Raw genomic sequence first — 19,552 nt, forward strand, 5'->3', positions numbered from 1 at the left:
TTAATCTTTTGTTGTCTGTTTGGGTTCAAAGAGGGGGAGATGTTAGCCTTGTACAGATATAGTCAAGTAAGGAGTTTTGGTTTTTTTATGTTCTCTTTTTAGATAAGAGGATATTCTTTGAAATCACACTAATATTCAACAAGTAACAGTTTCTTCAAAGTTAGTTGTATTCTTTTCATTAAAGTACACTGGTCTTAATTGCATCTTTTACCTGGGTGCATAATTTTCTAATCACATAGAGTGGTTGTTTGATAATTGAGTAACATATTTAAAATGATGACACATTTTATTTTTTATTTTTTAATCCACAAAACTCACATTCACTCATTATACCACCAATCTCATCAAAAACTTTTCAGGTATTGCTGGAAAGGTCAGGCATGCAGTGATAGACAAGAGTTTTCAGGAATACTAGTTTTCTTTTGAAAGCTTTCAGATGTGATCATTGGGAACAAATACGGTGAGCTGTTTTCCTTAATGTAACAAACTCGGCTCCTTCATTTTCAAGATACTGGTGACCAAATGCCCACGTTTGTATGTGAGTGACCGTTTCCAGTAAAACTGGAGTTCCCTGAGGACATAGCAAGCTCAGCCTGCAGCGCAATCACATGCATGCTTTTCCTAGAGATAAACTACCTACCTTTTCATAGGCAGCAGAAGAGGATTATGCAGAATTCCCATTTCATCGCATAGAATTGTAAATGATATCTAGAGTCAAGATTTAAAGGTAATTTCTTTTTATTGCTTCATCAAGAGCATTTGTAAGCCTAGCTGCTCTTACTTTTGTTTACAATTGTATGGCAGGAAAAAATACACTCGTTAATTTGGCCCCATTGCTTTGATTCATACTAAGGCACCTCCAGGTTAACCCACCATGGCCATGACATCATTAGGGCGAATGTCAGCACAAGTAGAAGTGACTAACAGACATCTGGGATTTATTTGAAAATGGCTTTGATTTTGTGGATTCCTGGAAAGGTCCCCAAGGATTTCAGCGTTCTTTTAGCCCACACTAAAATTATAAATATAAAGGCAGAAAAATGATTTTAAAAATACAAACAAACTTTTAAGTTGAGAAACTTTAAAACTTTTCCCCTTTAACCTTTAGGCAATTTATTGGTGCACTAACCCAACAAGTCATTGCACCTATTCGCGATACCTCTAGATTAATCCAAAGTTCTAACTGAATTTACTCTAATTTCCAGGGTAAGTATGTACCCCCAAATGGTAGCAGAGTTAGTGGAGTGAGGAGACCAGAGTACTGAAACCAAGTAGCAAATAGGATTCCGTGTATTAACTGCTAACTGGGAGGACCCAAGGGTATATTAAGATTGTCCCAGAGTAAATTCCTGCCACTCTTCTTGCATTTTTGCTCCGTGGTTGATTCTGAATAGATTTTTTACACGTTTTGGTCACTTTTAAGTAATCAGATTTATGACTAAAGGGGTGAAATAGCTTTATCATGGAAAAATGTTTCTCCAGGTTTAGATCGTTAATAATATTTAAAATGGACTTGTATTAGTCTTTTGACTCTTCGGTTCTTTAATTTCATGATTTCTAATTGTGGTTAAGTTAAAAAGTAGAAAAGGTGAAGTTATGACAAATGCTAGAGAAAAGTTTGAAATTTCGATTTTTATAAAATACATCGGATCCCTGTCACCCACAGCACAAATCCAAAACTGACAGCACCCTTACTAACCTGATCCTCAGGTGCAGTCTTCACACCTCTCGTCCCCTGTTGTTTCACAGGGACCTCAGCACCAGCATAGCAAGCCCTCAGCTGTTCCCCAATGCCGGGCTATCCACCATGCCTGCTTGCCTCTGTGCCCAACCCCAGCCTGACCTCAGTCCGGTGCACTCATCTGTCAAAACCCGGTGTGAATGGTACCTCAGCTGTGGCACAATCTCTAAACCCCTTGTTTGTGTTGTGTGCTGTCCACATCCTGGCTCAAATGAACTAGAGCACTGTTCGTCATCTCCTTTAATTGGGCATTTATTTCCAAGTCTGTTGTCTCCTACTGCAACTTGTGTCCTGGGAGTTAGATGGGCCTTGTTCATATTTATGTCTTCAGTCTCTGCCCCACAATCTTACATATGGTACTGACTGGCATTTAAGACTTTGCATTTTCTGTGCTAGCTAAGGACTGTGTTGGTAATATAAAAGAGACATAATAATTAAAGAGTATGCCAAGTTGAAGAAATAAACATCTTGGGAAAGCTCACTTCCCAACTTAGAGAGACCAGTATCTTGGTCTTTTCAAATCTTTAATGAAATGTTTTAGCTTCTTTTAGTAGCAAAATATGAATGGGTTTTGTTTAGCTAGGAAGAAAAGTCAACCTATTCCAGACTCCCAAGATTAGCTGGTTGCTTTGTGGCAATCACTTATTCATGTGTTTCATAAATACCCCTCTAGCGTGTATGTGACACAGGGTAGGTTCATACCTGCTTTTGCTTTACCATTTCGCTGTTTTCCCAGAGCCCAGCACCAAGATATGACAGAGTGGAAAAGAGCAAAATGCACATACCTGGCCCTGGCCAAATACACATGAGCGGGGCAGGCAGACTTGAACCAAAGATCATTCAAATGAAAAAGTTTGGAGTGTTAAATGCCCAGAGAGATGTAACCCTACTTCTCTGCCTCTCTACAAGGCTGATTTCTGCTGACTTCTGAAAGCCAAATTAGAGGTAGCAAGTGAGAGAGGGGAAGGGAAAAAAATTCTATCAGTTGCCACCCAGCCAACAACGCTGACTCCTGGCAGATGAGTCTGCTTCAGAGAGGTTCCAAAGGCTGCGTTGTTTAGAAGCAGATCTCCAGGCCTTTCTTCCAAGGCACCTGTGGATCAAGTCTAATTTTCAGCCCTTCAATTAGCAGCGGAGGGTGTTACTGTGTGCACCAAGATCATTTTAGTTAAGGGGAGCTACCAAGAAAAGACCGGTCGACAGGGAAGACGTTCAGATTTTCAAAGACTGAACGATTGCGTCAGCCTGTGTGGCCAGAACAAAGAACAAGGAGGAGGAAGCAGATTCGAAATGAAGGTGTTTGGAGGCAGGGGCATCATGTCCTTTTTTGCTGCCAGCAGTGGACAATGCAGACTGTGTTTGGGCAGGGGTGTCCCCTCATCAGTTACGGGTTTTGAAAATGTTAGAGCACAGTAGTGAGGCTTTCCGAAGGCAGCCCGTCTCTGTAACATCCCATTTCCATGTGAATAGAGAAATCACTTTAGAGTACAAAGAAGGAATCACTATGGCATTTCCCCTTTAAATCGGAAGTGTGGTTTGTATTGAAACATCTTATGCAAGCTGTTTTGACTCCTCATACTACTAGTAGGGTAGATATATCCAAAATCAGTATGATGGATTTCTTTTTTGTTGTTTATTCCATGCATTTATACTTAGGGAAATTTGAACACTACGCTTCAGGAGCTCCGCGCTGGTACTCAGTAGTTCTAATGCTATGTTGTGTGCTTCACTGGAGTACCATTGCCATGAGAGCACTGGGCTAGGTTTCTGGGTTGGCATTTGCTGCAGCTGCAGCTGAGACTTAAATAGAACTCATTAGTTCCATAAACACTTAATACCTAGGTCTCAGGAACTCTTTTATATTGCTAAATAAAATGATTATTAATATCAATATCTCTAACCTATATGGAACTTTTTTTTATTATGAAATTGAATTTTCAAGTGAATCCTGTTTTCTCATTAACTTGTGATCTCAGAAATGCTCTATTTTCATTTCTGAATAAGCTTTAGTTGGACTGATAAGCTTAACTGTTGGTCCTCTATGCAAGGAGGTAATGCACTCACTCTCTCTTCTTTCTGATGTAGTGCTCTTTAAGCACTTTGGGCACTTACATGTATCAAGAATCTCCTTGTTTAAGGGAACTTGGGTCAAAATGAAAATTTTGTTAAATTCACACTCCCGAAACATACCTTAAAAAGTCAGATTTTTGTATCTTAGGTATTTTGAAATGTGGAAACATTGGCATTTCATTTTATTTTGAATAACGCATTTTTATTGCAAACAAGGTGGGGGCTTACATTTCATACCATCAAGTTTGTATTCAACAGTTTAAACTACTAATCAAACAAATCCCCTGAAATCCATGAATTTTAATTTCTTTATCTCTCGCATCATTTATTCTTTGATAAAAATTAATCCAATAAATCTACTTTGCTCTAGACACGTGCTGTTTCTGTCACACATAGACAAGATAGAAAATTAGTTTCCAATCAAACATGGGTTTTTTATGTTTCTTGAGACACTACCTTGAGTCATTACAAAGAAAATTTGAGAGTTAGAATAACTTAGAGGAAACACGATGAATTTTTATTCCATGAAGGAATGAGATTATTGCATCCGGCATGAATCTGCCCAGTAAAATACCTCTGCACATTTGAAGTACGCATGCCTCTGCCACCGTTCAATCCCTTCTGCATGTGTAGCCTCTGGACCCTGAAGGATAGTGGGAGCCAAAATTACCATAATGATGTGAGTAATAGAAAGAAGGAAGCAATCATCATTTTGAAAACCGTGAACTCTTTTCAGCATTTTAAGCATCAGTTTTCAGTGATGGCATCAGAGCCCTGGTGGTAGAGTAGGATAGGTGTTCGGTCACGTATCCGTAGATCAGCAGTTCAAACCCACCAGTAGTAGCTCCTGTGTGAAAGATGGGCTTTCTGCTCCTGAAATGATTTAAAGCCTCAAAAACCCACAGGGCCAGTTCTGCCCTGTCTTTTAAGTTCACAGTAAGTCAGGACAGACTGGATGGCAGTGAGTGTGTTTTTCTTCTGAGGGCTTCCTATCTGCCAAACTGTTTACTACCAAGCTGCAGCCCAAAGCACGCTGGTGAAGCGCTCCTTCTTTACTGTGGTGTTACTGGCTTTGAAGTCTGCCAAGTGGCTTTGTAATTGCAGGAGATGAGGGTTGGCGGGCATAGATAGATGATAGCTCCATAGGGGGAGCGGGTGGTACCAGGAACACAAGATGACGAAGAAAAGGACATGACGTTGCATTGACTCTGGGTGAAGGCACCGCTCGTTTGGAGCCGGAGCTGTGAGCAGTGCCCAGGATCCTTAAAGCAGTAAAGCAGCGGGAGCCCCTGCTTTATGAGTTACGAGTCATGGGCTACTCGGCTTGCCCAATGTTTGGGCACTTTATGTTCCAACTTATTTAATATATATTTCATTTACCTCTTCAAGTCATCTTGTAGAAGAATAGGGCTGCGTACAAGGGAACTTCAAAAAGTTCTTAGAACGTTCTTAGTCTTTGAATTGCATTCTCCCCCACCCCCATTTTCCCAAATACCCCCACATGCTCATCTTAAGTATAAAAGCCTCAAGGCTTGCCTTCATTGTTGTCAGCAAACTGGAGCTGTTTAAATGGAAGCATGGTCAGCAGATTAAGCCAATAAAGTTCATACTCTGACTTTTCAGAGAAAAAAGAGAGAAACTTAAAACTAGAAAAAAGAACAATAGTAATATATGATTAAGTTGTCTAGCAATGTCATTGTCCTCATGTATTGAAAAATCACATAGCTTTATATATCTGTGGTTAGTCATCTATTACTCTCTCTTCTGTTGTTCTGTGGATATGTTGACATCTTTTTAAAACTTTTTTTTTAGTCTTGAATAGTACAGTGATTAATTTTAATGATTTCCATATTTGATGTTGGTTTTGATCTTTTTGTTTTGTTCCCTGCTTTTTGCATTCTCCTCCTGACCCTCCCTCTTCCTCATCCCATTTTTCACTGTTGGGTTGTTTTGTTGATGTGTGTGTGTGTGTGTGTGTGTGTGTGTGTCTTTGTGTTTATTTTTGGTTTTTGTTGGTCTGGTGTTCTCTCCTTTCTTCTTGATCCTGACCTCCTGTTGCTATAGCCTCACAGGCTGTGGAAGCTGGCCGAGCAGGTAGGGGATTTTCCATTCACTCCATACCAGTGCCTACCCTACCTCCTGTCTTAGCGGCTGCCAGCAGTGGGACAGACTAGAAGTTGAGTGCAGAGACTGATGGAAGGGGTTGCTCTAGACCCTGTGATGCAAGAGTACAGATGGCCCAGGGTGATGCAATTTTCTCAGAACTCTTCAAACGTTTCACACTTGTGACTAATGTTCTACTTCCATCGTACATGACCAATGATTTGCTTCATCTGTTTCACTTCATTTTCCACTTTCAATGATCTGTTTTATGATTTGCTTGTTTTAAATTGGCCTTTCTATTGTCACATGTTTCCCATTACTCAAAACATCCAACCACTTCTCCACTCAGTGCTAGTCTGTAACACAGCTTTCTGGAATAGTCATGGAGCTAGAAAGAATATTCTTTGTTTTGTACTGTAAGCTTCCACTCAGAGGCTAATTTGCATGTGCTGCTCATTTTCTCTTTCTTGGTGGTGGGATACTAATGATTAGGGGTATCGAGAGTACAGCATACTTTTGACTGAAGCTGTCTTTATGGTTACTTGTTTTCCTTATGTTTAACCATGCTTTTCAAACAAGGTAAGGGTCCGCTATGGGAGGATTTGGGTGTGGCACTACGTAAATACGTTTTGAGGGCTCTCTTATTTTCTGTAAATCTGGGTTTCAGTTTCATCCGTTCCACTTAGCTGTTGAAACTGAGACACTTAGGTAAAATTTTGGTTTGTGATGTTGATTGAGCAACACTGCTCTTAAATGGATGGAGATGCCTGGTCGAAGGGCACCCTGGCATATTTTTAAGGGTTTTATGATATCAAGACAAGATGCCTGGCCACCTGCACTACATAAGTATGTAGCTCAAGACCACAAAATCCTGCCCAACTGACTCTGGGAGACATCCAGTCTCCCACACTGCTCCAAGTAACCTCCTGAAGTTGTAGGGCAAACTAAGGAGCAAATGGGATGGAAAGGAATGAAATGATGATCTCTAATCGCGCTCTTATTCCGTATCAGTTTCCATACCGGAAGCGCTGCGTAGCTACCTTGAGGGATGCATGCCATAAGGGTTTCTCCGCAAATGACGCTTCGTAACCATGACACCTGCTTCTGCCAGCCAACCATTTCAGCCCTCTTTCTTTATCAAAATGTGTAGCATGGCTCCCTGATTTCTGATTTTGATTTCTATGACTTAAGAGTCAAGCTGTATAAAAGACCAGTATTATCTAGTATTATCTTAATAAAATGTTCCGTTGGAAATGTAGAAGATCAAACTGAAAGTTAACAGGTATCTTGGAGAGCGATGGTTCCAGTGATTTTAATATTTTTTTAATTTCTGTTTAAGATTTTTCCAAAGAAAATGCTTATTACTAGTTAGTAGAAAGCACAAGAGCCAGATTGCTTTCCCCTCAAACTTGAATTAACCACAGTCTGTCATTGTTTACAGGGGACCTCTGGACCTGACCCAACCACTGTGTATGTTGATATGAGAGCTCTGAGACATGACAGGTATGATTAGCTGGGGTGGTTTTTGATTTTTCTGTTTTCCTTTTTAGTTGTCCAACATCTGTGCTCCCATTAGGGATGGGAAAAAATCTACTCAAAGTTTAATTAGTTCACGAGTAAAATAGTAAGTTAACTTACTATTGAGCAAGTTAGCATTTCTTCATCAGTGACCAGGATGCTAGCTAGAGCTTTAACCTCCCGTCCGTTCTGATCGGTTTGGGTAACAGAGGCACCGGGGCAACACTCTTTGTGCGGACTGTGAATGAACACACTGTGGCCCCATAGTCGGGTTTCATGAGGGCTGCTTTACATAATGGTCCAACCAGAAGAACGGGGCTTCATTCTTTTCGTTGAACATTTTCCTCTGACATCATATGGCACCTGATAAAGATTCTGACCACGTTTCTTCACAGGAATCGTAATATTTTTGTAAAGATGTATCTGTGAGAAATTAAAATAGTCAAGTTACTGTTTTGTTGCGGCTTCCTTTGAGTAAAATGTGGAGTCTGGTTGGGTGTCTGTGAGAGCACCCCCAGTGGAGAGGAAACATGATGGAGAAAAGACAGAGACATGTCGGCCCTCACAAGTTGGGCCTATTAAAATAACCTAAGTAAGACGAATGGGTTTTAATATTATTATTATTATTATTACAGACTTTTCCCATTGAAATAGATCAATTTCTGTTTGGAAATTATGACGTTTTCACGAAGAAAGTAGTCATGTGACATTATATGTGATTAACAGAGCATTTTCTATGTAGTATCTTCTTTCATAAATTATCAGCAGAAATCCAGTGAAGGTTTTGCTATCTGCCAAATACTGTGTTAGTTACTTTGCCTTTTTTCACCTCATGGTTCATCTAATAACATATCATTATGCTTATTTAGCATTTCAAAAAACCGAGTAGGATTGGTCTCAGTAGTTATTATGGGAAACATGGAAGTCCATCCCTGGTCTGACTGAGTTTGTAGCCTGAATGTGTTCTGTTTCAGAAACTGCTGATGAGCTGTCTGTATGTGAGTGTGTTGTGGGTAGGGGGGTATGGGGGCTGAGGAGAGATGCAGAATCATGCCAACCAGAATTTTTTTTTAAATTTGAGCTTGGGTACCTTTAACTAGGACATGTACTTTCAAGTTAGCCTATGTAATTTCCATTCCCTGTGGTCATAAACCTATGGTTTTCAACAGGACGATTATACCCTCCTTAGGAGATATTTAAGGGTTCCTGGTGGTGTCATGGTTATTAGTTAGCTGCGATCCACAAGGTCAGCAGTTCAAAACCACTAGCCGAACCTCAGGAGAAAGATGGGACTTTCTACTCCCATGAAGAGTTACAGTCTCGGAACCTCACAGGGCCAGGTCTGCCCTGCCCTGTAAGATCTCTGTGAGTCAGCATCGACTCGATAGCAGCGAGTGTGGCTAGGGAGTCCGTTACGTGAGTGGTTGAGCATGCGGCTGATTGCTGAAAGTCTGGTGGTTTGAATCCTCAGAGGTGCCTCAAAAGACAGCCTTGCTGGTCTGCTTCTGAAAGGCCACAGCCCAGAAAACCCTCGGGAGCAGTTCTGCTCTGCACCCACGGAGTCCCCATGAGCCAGAATCCAATCAAGGGAAACTAACAACAACAACAACAACAATGGGAGATTTGGCTATGTCAACAACAGACCGTCTTGACTGCTGCAGTAGGGGAGGGGGTGCTGCCGATGGACATTAAGGATACTGCTGAACATCCTACAGTGCACAGTGAAGCCCTAGCAACAGCTGACCAGCATGTCATTGTTAGTGTAGCTGGGTTGGTTCTGCCTCATAGTGACCCTGTGTACAACACAACAAACACTGCCCTGTCCTGTGCCATCCTCACAGTCGTTATGTTTGAGCCCAAACATACCATGTCGATAAGCTTAAAACTCACTGCCGTCGCGTCAGTTCTGATTCATGGTGCCCCTGGAGGACAGAGTAGCACTCCCCTGTGGGCTTCCAAGATGGTTACTTTTTTTTCCCCCCATGTACAGTTTTTAATTAAAAAATGTATAGCACAAAGTCATTTCTGATGTTATTGAGGGATATCAAGCATTAACCTTGACAGGTTAGCAATATCTAAGTATCTTGAATATGTGTGAAACTTAGTTATATTTGGTTAATTTATTAAAATATGTATGTACATCAATCCCATCTTTTTATGAAACATTTAAATTTTATTTTATTGGGGGCTCTTATAGCTCTTATCACAATCCATACATATAACCATGTTGTCAAACACATCTGTACATATGTTGTCAACGTCTTTTTCAAGACATTTTCTTTCTACTTGAGCCCCTGGCATCAGCTCCTCATTCCCCCCCGCCCCCCCCCTCGATTATGGAAGTATAAAGCCTCATCTTTCTCCCAAGGAGTGACTGGCAGTTTTGAACTGCTGACTTTTCAGTTGGTAGCTCAACCCCTACCACTGTGCCACCAGGGCTCCTAACATGTCACTAAACTGTGGTTAATTCAACATCTCACACTTACAGCTTGTTTCCTGTGACCCCTTTCACCTAACCTTTTAAAAATGTTTGGTGTTGTGTTAAGCAGGGTTCTCTAGAGAAACTAAACCAGGACACTTATGATTTTATATATATAAAAGGATAGGTTTATATAGTGAGAAGGAAAACCATGCTCAGTCCACCTCACTTTCATGGGGCAGTTGATATATTGAAGGTCCTTCCAAACCACACCAGCCACTGATCCAAGGTCAAGGAAACAGCGAATTAGCTGGCAGGAAGGGCAAGGCTGAGTTGGTCCGCAGGCAGCAAGACTCAGCAAGGTAAGGCGGCAACAGCAGGAAGAGGAGATGTGGGGTCATAGCAGAGGCCAGGGGTACGTGGCGAAGCAGGTCGAGCTGGAGCCTCAAGGTGTAGCACAGCACAGTGACGAGATCCACCAGCAGAGCAGCTAACTCAGGCGGCAGCAGCGCTGGTCCAATCACTGGGGAGAAGGAGGGAGAGGCCGGCCTCAAAGTCATTATCTCGGTTGCCCTCCAATCAAGCTGCGACCTGATTGACAGGCTAACCTTCGCCCACATGTCCCTATGGGAGCCATGGTGCACAAAAACTATCACCGGTGTATACCTATATTCCAGAAGAGCTATTTGTTCTACAGTTACCAAGTTATAGAGGGTTAAAGATTATCTAATTAAAGCCCCTCGTTTCACAGTTGGGGAAATCGAGGGCCACCAAGAAATACTAGCCCACCCTCGCCCCCAGCTGCATTACAGCAAGTTCAGTCTGAAACACTTTCAACATTTGGTAAGTTACCGATAAAGAGACGAAATCACTCCTTGCAAGGGCATTCCGTTTTCCAAATAATCCTTATGAGAAGTCAAATAGATGCTTTTAAAGTGTAAGTCACTTTCTCAGAAGAGGAACACTGGCACATCGAAGAAGGCCTGTTTGAGAGGCTCTTAGGGCATTCTCTCTCTGGCCTGACTCTCCAAAGGTATGCAGAACAAACCTAAGATAATATGGATGAAAACTGCTGACCTTTAACAAACTGAGACAGAGACAGAAGTATGATATATATGACTAAGAAAAGATTGATATCAGATCACTAACGTTGATACCCGAGTCCTGGTGTAAGGCTCCTTTATGATTTACTAATCCTTTGACATTGGCCAAGTCAACGAATCCTCGTAAGTGACTCTCACTGCCAATCCCACTCATAGTAACCTGATAGGACAGAGTAGAGCGGCCTTTGTGGGTTTCCGAGACTGTAACTCTTTACCGGAGGAGAAAGACTCACCTTTCCCCCCTCAGAGCTGCTGGTTTCAAACTCTGCCCGTGAGGTTCGCCACCCACCGCATAATCTACTACCTTACCAGGCTGCCTTTGTAAATGACCATCTGTCTTAGAAAATAATCTCTAACTCATGCTCTTTGAGTCGTTCGTTCACCATCTCATTATAAAAAGCTTCTGAAATAGAAGTAAACGTGCTCTGTGAACTGGAAATCGCTGTGCCAATTATACGTTATTAAAAATAACTCAATCATTTCATTAGTAATTATAACAATTTGATTATCATTCCAATGATTCCAATATGTTCTTAGCAGGGACTGTCCACACAGTGCAAAGTGCTGTTGCTCAGGACACACTAGGCATTCCTGTGCCCAGTGTCGGCGAGGCCCACTCCTGACCCAAACTCTCCGGAATCCTGCTCTTCACCCATTGTTGCTTCCTGGGCCCATCGCTGGGGTTCCAAGGACTCTCCATCAAGCATCCTCGTCACAGGAGTTGGTTCTGAATGGTTTTTAACTGTTTCTCAAATTCAGATGCTCTTACGTGGCGCATTTGCTTCCATTGCAAGTGTCCTGGTTGAGCATGTGGGTGGTCCCAAAACCACGTCTCAAGAAGGGTGTCCAAATGTTTGTTCTAGAACAAGTCCTGGGCAAGCATGTGACCACACCCACCTCGTCCCCAAAGGCTGCCACTTTGAAAAGGTCCAGGCTTTTGAGTGTATATATTCCCACAGTTACACTTTTACCCAATAACCTTGTTTTACAATTGCATCATCAACACAGTCAGAATTAAGAACTAATCATCCAGTATTAACCATCCTTGAGTACGTATAGCAGGATTTATTTACGAGTCATTCAACAAGGTGACATTTTAGGTAACATGATATTGAAAGCATTAAAACATTCGCTCCCCTACATTTTTTTTCCAGTGGTGCATGCTACTGTTAGCCACCACGAAGTCCGTTCCGATCCTTAGCGACCCTTCGTGCTACAGAAGGAAGACTGCCTGGTCCTCTGCTAGCCTTGCACTTGTTGCTGTGTGGGAGCCCATTGTGGCAGCATCTGCGGCTCTCTGTCTTGTCCAGGGGCTTCCTCTAGTTAACTTCCTCTCTGCTGTACCGTATCCAAAGTATGTGAGACAGAGTCTCGACATGCTTGCTTCGAAGGAGCATTCTGGCTGTACTTCTTCCAGGATGGATTTGTTTGTGCTTATGACAGTTTATTCTCCATCAGCACCATAATTCAGACGCATCCACAATTCTTCGGTCTGACATCTTCAGTGTGTCACTTTGACACGCATATGAGGTGATTGAAAATAACATGGCTTGGGTCAGGTTCAGCTTGCTGCATAGCCCACAAAAAACACACAGTCACACGAGGGTGCTCACACTGATATCAGTGTGGACACATGTCAGGCTTCTGGAGTCCAGTATTTTAAGACTCACAATGCAATAGTGAGCTAAGCCAGCCATTGACTGTATAATCATTCTCAACAGGAATACAATTCCACCTAAACTCCTACCTGTAGTCAATCTTTCTGCAGTAGATTGGCTGTTTACCTCTTTTTCTCTCTTGGGTTCCCCATAACCACATTCCCTTGACCCTTGCTCCAGCTGTTTCCCTGGAACTCTCTCCTCAAACATCAGTGACTGCAGGTGACAAGGAGCCCCTCCCTGTGGAGGGGAAGAAGCTGAGCTCAGTCCCCAGCAAGAAGCTCTTCTAGAAAGAATGTCATTTTTGAGAGTCATTGTTGCTTACTTTCTCAGTATTGTTCATGCTTTTAACCCTGACTTGTGTTCTGTGTTCTCTCTCTTCTGCCATCCCAGGAGAAGCAGGGAAAGATGACTTGGAAAAAAAAAAAAAAGTCAAACACACACACACACACAAACGGTATCTCATCTCTCCCCCCACCCCCCAGCCCCCAAGCATATGATTTAGAAAAAAACCAAATGGACAAAAACAAAAGCCTGCTGCCTGCTCTGGGACATTATGCAACAGCTCCTGTTAGGATCGGTTCTGTCCCCACCACCTCCCTTCCGGTGCTTTCTCACAGCTAGCAACTAGGAAGTCTCACGGAGTGCTTTCTCACAGCTAGCAACTAGGAAGTCTCACGGACACCCTTCACTGTGCCTTCTTGACAGGTGCACGGTACTCTGATAGCCGGATGGGCTCATTCGCTCTCTTGGATTTCTGGCTGCCTTGCTCTCACTCATTCTCCGTCTTTGTCTCTCTGTCTCGGCCGCTCTCACTATTATTTGTGAGCAGTGGTTTCCGGTTTCATTGGACCTGTGACTGGAGGCATTCTCCAAGAGCCTGTCCTCGACCCTCTGATCCCCACTTTTCCGGTTCTGCCTGGCAGGCAGCGGCGCTGACTCCTCCCCTGCATCTCTAGACGAGCCCAGCTGCTCCAAAGGACTCAGCGTCCACACACAGCGCCCCGGCCCCCAAGCCCGAGATGAGCTCCCTCCTCATCTCCCTGCTCTCCTGTTCCTGGCTGTGTTCGAAGACAGCACCAGCATGCTCCCTGGCCCCAAACAGAACCCCTCAGTTGTCTTCACCTCTCACGTCCTTCCCACGTTTAAAACCCCTAGCACCATTTCTGCTTCTACCAGCACATTTTAAAATGTGCCTTCGGATGTTGCTAATGTAGTTTAGTAACTCTCGAGTCTGATATCGGGGTTCAAATTGCATGTCGACTTTGGGTCTTTGTGCCCGTTCATTAATCTCTAGCGCTCTCACTTTCCCTGTGCTTCAAATGGACACGGCATCAACATCTTTCCAAGGTCCTTGTGAGAATTACATAAAAGAATGCCAAGAAGTGCCAGACCTGGGCACAAACGCAGTTCCTGAGAACGCCATTTGGTAGGCTGTTACAGGGATGGTGATGGTGGCCCTCTTCCCCCTCAGAGGGACACCTGCCTGTTGCGTCACACCCCCCTCCCCAACCAGGCCCCAGGCTGAAGATGTGCGCATGGGCTAGAGTCCTGTCGTTGTGTAACCCAGGAAAGGAGCAAAGAGTCTTTCTCCAAGTCTGGCCCCTGGAGGAGGCGCGTGGCTACAGAGCACAGGAGATAGCCCGTGAACAGGAGAGGCTTTAAAAAATATTGACCTTATTTTTTCCTGATTCCTATTCCTATATAAAAAACAAGGGCTGTTGTCTTTCTAACTTCAACCTGTATTAAGATCCTGTCATAAGGATTAATTACTTTTCCTGTTGCTTTCGTGGTATATTCTCTTGGGAACCCAAAGGCACCTGTCCAATTATCACTTAATTAACCTGGAGAAGGTTAAATTGTCAATATGAGTGTGCAATTTCCCTAAGAGAGGAAGAGGGGGAGAAAAAGAGAGAAATAAGGATGGGGAGGTGAAATAGCATTGTGGAAGTATAGGATCGAAAGGTTTGACAAATAGATTTGATTAATCATTGCCATTTACTTTTCTGCCTCCTTTTTTGTTGTTGTGAATAGACATTTCCCCCTGGCCACACCGTGTTTGAAATGTGGTGATTTGCATTTCTAGCAGGTTGCCATGGAGAGCACTTCTGCCCCGTGTAATGGAATACAGGAGGATACATATTCTCCCTCCTTTAGGAGTACATTTACTTCCCTCATGCACAAGGAGGAAAGTGATGCAATTGTTTTGAGACGCTCTGAAAGTCACTGTTGGCTTTTAAAATGTTCTTTAGAATATATGAGAGCAAGTCAAAAAGCATCACCACTCAGGTTCCCATTCCTACATGCGCGGCTTATTCCAGACGAAGTGTGTTGAAGCAGGTTTCTGGAATCAGTGGATGGCTGCAGACAAGTTCTTTCAGTAATCCCCATATTAGGTTTTGATTATTTACTAGATAGTAGGTTGGGCTAAGAAATGATCTAGAATACTGTGTGGTCATACCTGAAGATAGAGCCAGCAGTGAAAAAAATAAAGACTATACAATAATAATAATACCCCTTGCAGAGGGTCTCTGGGAGGAGACGAGCCAGTCAGGGTGCGATGTAGCAATGATGAAAAATACAGCTTTCCTCTAGTTCCTAAATGCTTCCTCCCCCCCCCCACTATCATGATCCCAATTCTACCTTGTAAGTCTGGCTAGACCAGAGGATGTACACTGGTACAGATAGGAATTGGAAACACAGGGAATGCAGGGCGGATGATCCCTTCAGGACCAGTAGTGTGAGTGGCGATACTGGGAGCAAAGAGAGAGGGTGGGTTGAAAAGGGGGAACCAATTACAAGGATCTACATGTGACCTCCTCCCTGAGGGATGGACAACAGAAAAGTGGGTGAAGGGAGACATTGGACAGGGCAAGATATTAAAAAATAATAATTTATAAATTATCAAGGGTTCATGAGGGAGCGGGGAGGGAGGGGAAAAAATGAGGACCTGGATGCCAGGGACTTAAGTGGAGAGCAAATGTTTTGAGAATGATGAGGGCAATCGGTGTTCAAATGTGCTTTACACAATTGATGTATGTATGGATTGTGATAAGAGTTGTATGAGCCCCTAATAAAACGATTAAAAAGAATAATAATAATAATAATGAAAAGGCAAATGCAGTATGTAAAGAATAATAGGTAACATTTATTGAGCCTTACAACTTGCCAGGCATTGCCCCAAGCACTTTAGATGTATAGATCTAAATACATCTGCATACTCTGTGAGGGAGGTACAATTATCACCATTTTATAGTCAGGACTTCCAAGGCTCCAAGCAGCAAATGCGCTTAATTGGGCTTTGAGGCAGGAAGACCGAGTCCCCAGCCTGGTGTAATCCAAGGTCATGGATGGCATCCACTGCTGCCAGGGGGACCCTCCCTGAAGCCCAGCTCTGAGCTCAGAGCCAGGGGAGCAGGAGGCAGTGATAGTGCCAGGCTGCGGTGGGCACATGTCTAGCAGTGAGACTGCTCCTGAGCAGTAATCTGCTCATTATGAGACAAGAAGGTAGAAACTGAAGGTGAAAACACGTAGGAAAGGAATGGCAACGCAATCTGAGCCCGGTGCAGTTCAGCTGACTGATTGGAAATCAAATGGCGAGCCCACAGCATTCCTACTTCACACACAGACACAGCGAGAATTGACCAAGAGCAAGAGGGGCTCATTTTCACTTGTTTCCCATTATTTCTCTGCTTGTTCTTCCTGCCTTGCTGCTGATTAAGTCACGTCTGCTGGGGTGCTTGCATTCAGTCCTCACTTCTCCCTGCATCCTCCTGCTTTTATAATCACTGACCAGGAATTAATATACCACCTGTGCGTTGTGAGATTGAGTCTATCAAGCCACTTCATCATGATTGTACAAGCAGGCTGGCTGGATCGCAAGCAATGAGGGCCCCGAGAAAGCTGACGCTGTAGGCCTTTTGCGCGGACAGTGGATGGTAAGATTTGGAAAATTGCTGTAACTCTTTGCTTACATGCAGACAAAAATGTCCCCCTATCCTAAATAAGTCTGAAAAATACTAGTGAAAGTGAAACTGAATTCATTTTAAACAAGAGCTCAGTAGTATGGTTCTCTGAGTTCTTGAGATCGTATTTATTGGGCATTCTTGAAAATCAGAGGTCTTTATCCCTGGAGAAAACCAAAGGAGAACTTACGTCTCACAAAATGACCCAATGTGGTTCTTTGGAGGTAAATTTCAGTTCTCAGTTGGCCTCCAGAGACAAGCCACAATCGTGTATGGAGTTTGCTTCCAAGTGCTAGGTTTGGCTTCCAACCTCCGCTGATGCATGGTTGAAAATGTATCATTCCCTCGGCACTGTGTGCCTCCATCTTCAGAGCTCAAAGCCGTATCACCAACTTCTCAAAGTCAGCTTTTGAACTTGCTATGGCTAGACCAGGAAAGCGGCGGTGGGAGGAGAATCAAGGCAGCCATGGCATCCAGGGCCAAGTCGGAGAATGTGGAGGTGGACTTTCTTTTTGAGGAAATCCCACATGTTTTCCATGAAGTAGGGTCCCTAGGTCAAAGCCTTGCACGAAAAAAAAAATTTTTTTAAGGCAAGAAAGAAGTAGGTTATTTGCCTTTCTATATTTTATCTTTGATTCCACCACCTCCCACTCCCACCCCAAAGGAGCCGTTGTGGTGTAGTGATTAGGCATTGGGCTGCCAATTCAAAGTGAGCAGTTCAAAATCAACAGCAGTTCCACAGGAGAAAGATGGAGCTTTCTACTCTGTAAAGAGTGAAGAGTCTCAGAATTCACTGGGGCAGTTGTGCCCTGCCCTATAGGGTCGCTATAAGGAGTCATTGACTCCATGGCCATGAACTGGGTTTTGAGTTTTTGGTATCCCATAGAGACTGTTGACATAGTCTCAACTCTTAGCTATTTCTGCATTGCAATTTTTGGCCTTTGCATCTCATTCTCTTTCATTTGTCCTCGCACTTAGTAGGTCAGGAAATCCTGGGACAGCGTGAGGAGCCCACCTGGGTACTAATCCTAATTCTGCCCCCAACTACCAGCGTGACCATAAGCCACGTTCCTTTACCCCTTAGGGCCTCGGTCGTACATAAGGCAGTTGTGGGTGCCAGGTGCTCCCAAGTTGGTTCTGACTCGTAGTGGAACAGAACTACACACAGGCCCTGCACCATACTCAACATCGTCATGTTTTGTTGAGCCCATTGTTGGAGTCACCATGTCAATCTTATTTTACCAAGTGTCTTCCTCTTTCAGGCTGCCCTTCTACTTTACCAAGCTTGATGTCCTTTCCCAGGGACTGAAGTGAGGGACTTACAGAAGCAAATTTACTCGTTTCTCACCTCCCCCCAGCCCCCTGCATCTTCTCCGCATAGGCACTGAATCATGATGGCAAGTTCTTTGAATGGCCTGCTCCCCCTTCAGTCTTCTACATCACCAGTTTTTTCTTTCTGTACTGCAGTTTTTCCATGTGCATATAAACACAATATCGGAAATGCCGCTACCCAAAATTAAAAGGCTGCCTTATTTGTTCCTTAGCAAGTGACCTGGTGGCACAGTGGTTATGCATCGGGCTGTAATCCAAAAGGTCCAAAGCTCGAAACCATCAGCCATTCCAATCGAGAATGACAGAGCTTTCTATGCCCACAAACAGTTGTGGTCTCTGAAACTCACAGAGACAGAGCTGTCTTGTCCTTTAGGGTCGCTGTGAGGCAGCATCCACCTGATGGCAGTGAGTCTGATTTAGTTTTATTTGATCTTTATTGGCTGCTATTCCATTTCTCTGCTCTCCTTTATAACAAAGGCATATTAGGTTACATTCTGGGCTGTTAACCACAAGATGAGCAGTTCAAAGCCATCACGGTTCCTCAGGGGAAAATGAGGCTTTCTACTCCTAGAGAGTTACAGTCTTAGCAACCCATAAGGAGCAGTTCCCCTGGGCCCCCTGCAGTCACTGTGAGTCAGAATCAACATGGTAGTGGTGAGATTGGTTTGAGTTTTGGTTTCTTGAATTTTGATTTATAGCCTTGGAAACCCTAGGGAGCCATTCTAGGCTATCCAAAAAGGGTCACTATGATCCAAAATTGATTCCACCGCAGTGGGCTGGGTTATTTTGGTTCTTGAGAACAAAACCCTTTCAACAGTTCATCTATAGTGACCTCTCACTTCATGAGCCCTGTACCTACTGAAAGCATGCTGTCGGAGTCCCCAGTGACTAGTTTACGACAACAGCACACTGCCTGGTGCTGCACCACCCTCCAACCCAGTCTCTGCTGCATTGGGGTTGCTACCGCTGTGTCCCTCCACCCCTTTGAGAGGATTCCTCTCTGTCGCTGACCCTCTGCCAAATCGAGTGCAGTCTCCCTCTTCTGAGACTGAGCCATCTGGATAAAAATATCCAAGTGATTTAAGACTTAAGTCATGACATCTTGGCTTCTAAGAACATTTTGACTGTTCTTCCTCCAAGACTTTTCCCCTTTGCTGACAATCTATGATACTTTCATTACTCTTTGCCAATACCATAAGTCTAATGCAGCTATTCTTACCACTTGCCAAATCTAATGTTCAAGTCTCAGTCCTCAGGGTGCCCTGCCCCAGCAGCCTTTGGCACAGTTGACCTCACCCCCCATCTACAACCTTTTCTTCCCTGGGCTTTTGGCGTACACTGACAGTTCCTCTGCGGACTCTTGCTTGACCCGTTTCTACCAACCTGTGAATGCTTTGCCATCAGTGGGTGGCTTTTTTCAGTTCCCCCTGCAATTAAGAAATGTGCTGAGTTTTAAGTAATAGTTTTGTTTTTGTTTTCAGTCTGCTAGAACACTTTTGGTTTCTCTGGGAAAGTCTTGATGAGAAGGGAATTCTGCATATCTTAAGAGTCAACCTGCAGAAATTGCTATTGTTATGTGTCCTCAATGGGTTCTGTCTCAGACCCTGTACCACAAAACAAATCCGTGCCCAGCCCTGCGCCCA

General features: G+C 43.5%; 1 protein-coding gene across 2 annotated transcripts in view; it reads left to right on the forward strand.

Moving 5' to 3' along the window:
- DIP2C (disco interacting protein 2 homolog C) overlaps positions 1–19,552 on the forward strand; it is a 247,197-nt gene that overhangs the window by 193,172 nt on the left and 34,473 nt on the right. The window contains exons 33-34 of one of the 2 annotated variants that reach the window (XM_045289848.1): positions 5,876–5,905; positions 7,356–7,417. In XM_045289848.1, coding sequence (XP_045145783.1) covers positions 5,876–5,905; positions 7,356–7,417 — 92 coding nt within the window. The remainder of the gene's footprint in view (positions 1–5,875; positions 5,906–7,355; positions 7,418–19,552) is intronic. The other variant, XM_045289849.1, reaches the window with a different exon arrangement.

The sequence above is a fragment of the Echinops telfairi genome, unplaced genomic scaffold (assembly GCF_000313985.2).
Source record: "Echinops telfairi isolate 266 unplaced genomic scaffold, ASM31398v2 ScPeMD7_31;HRSCAF=116, whole genome shotgun sequence".
NCBI classification, from domain to species: domain Eukaryota; kingdom Metazoa; phylum Chordata; class Mammalia; order Afrosoricida; family Tenrecidae; genus Echinops; species Echinops telfairi.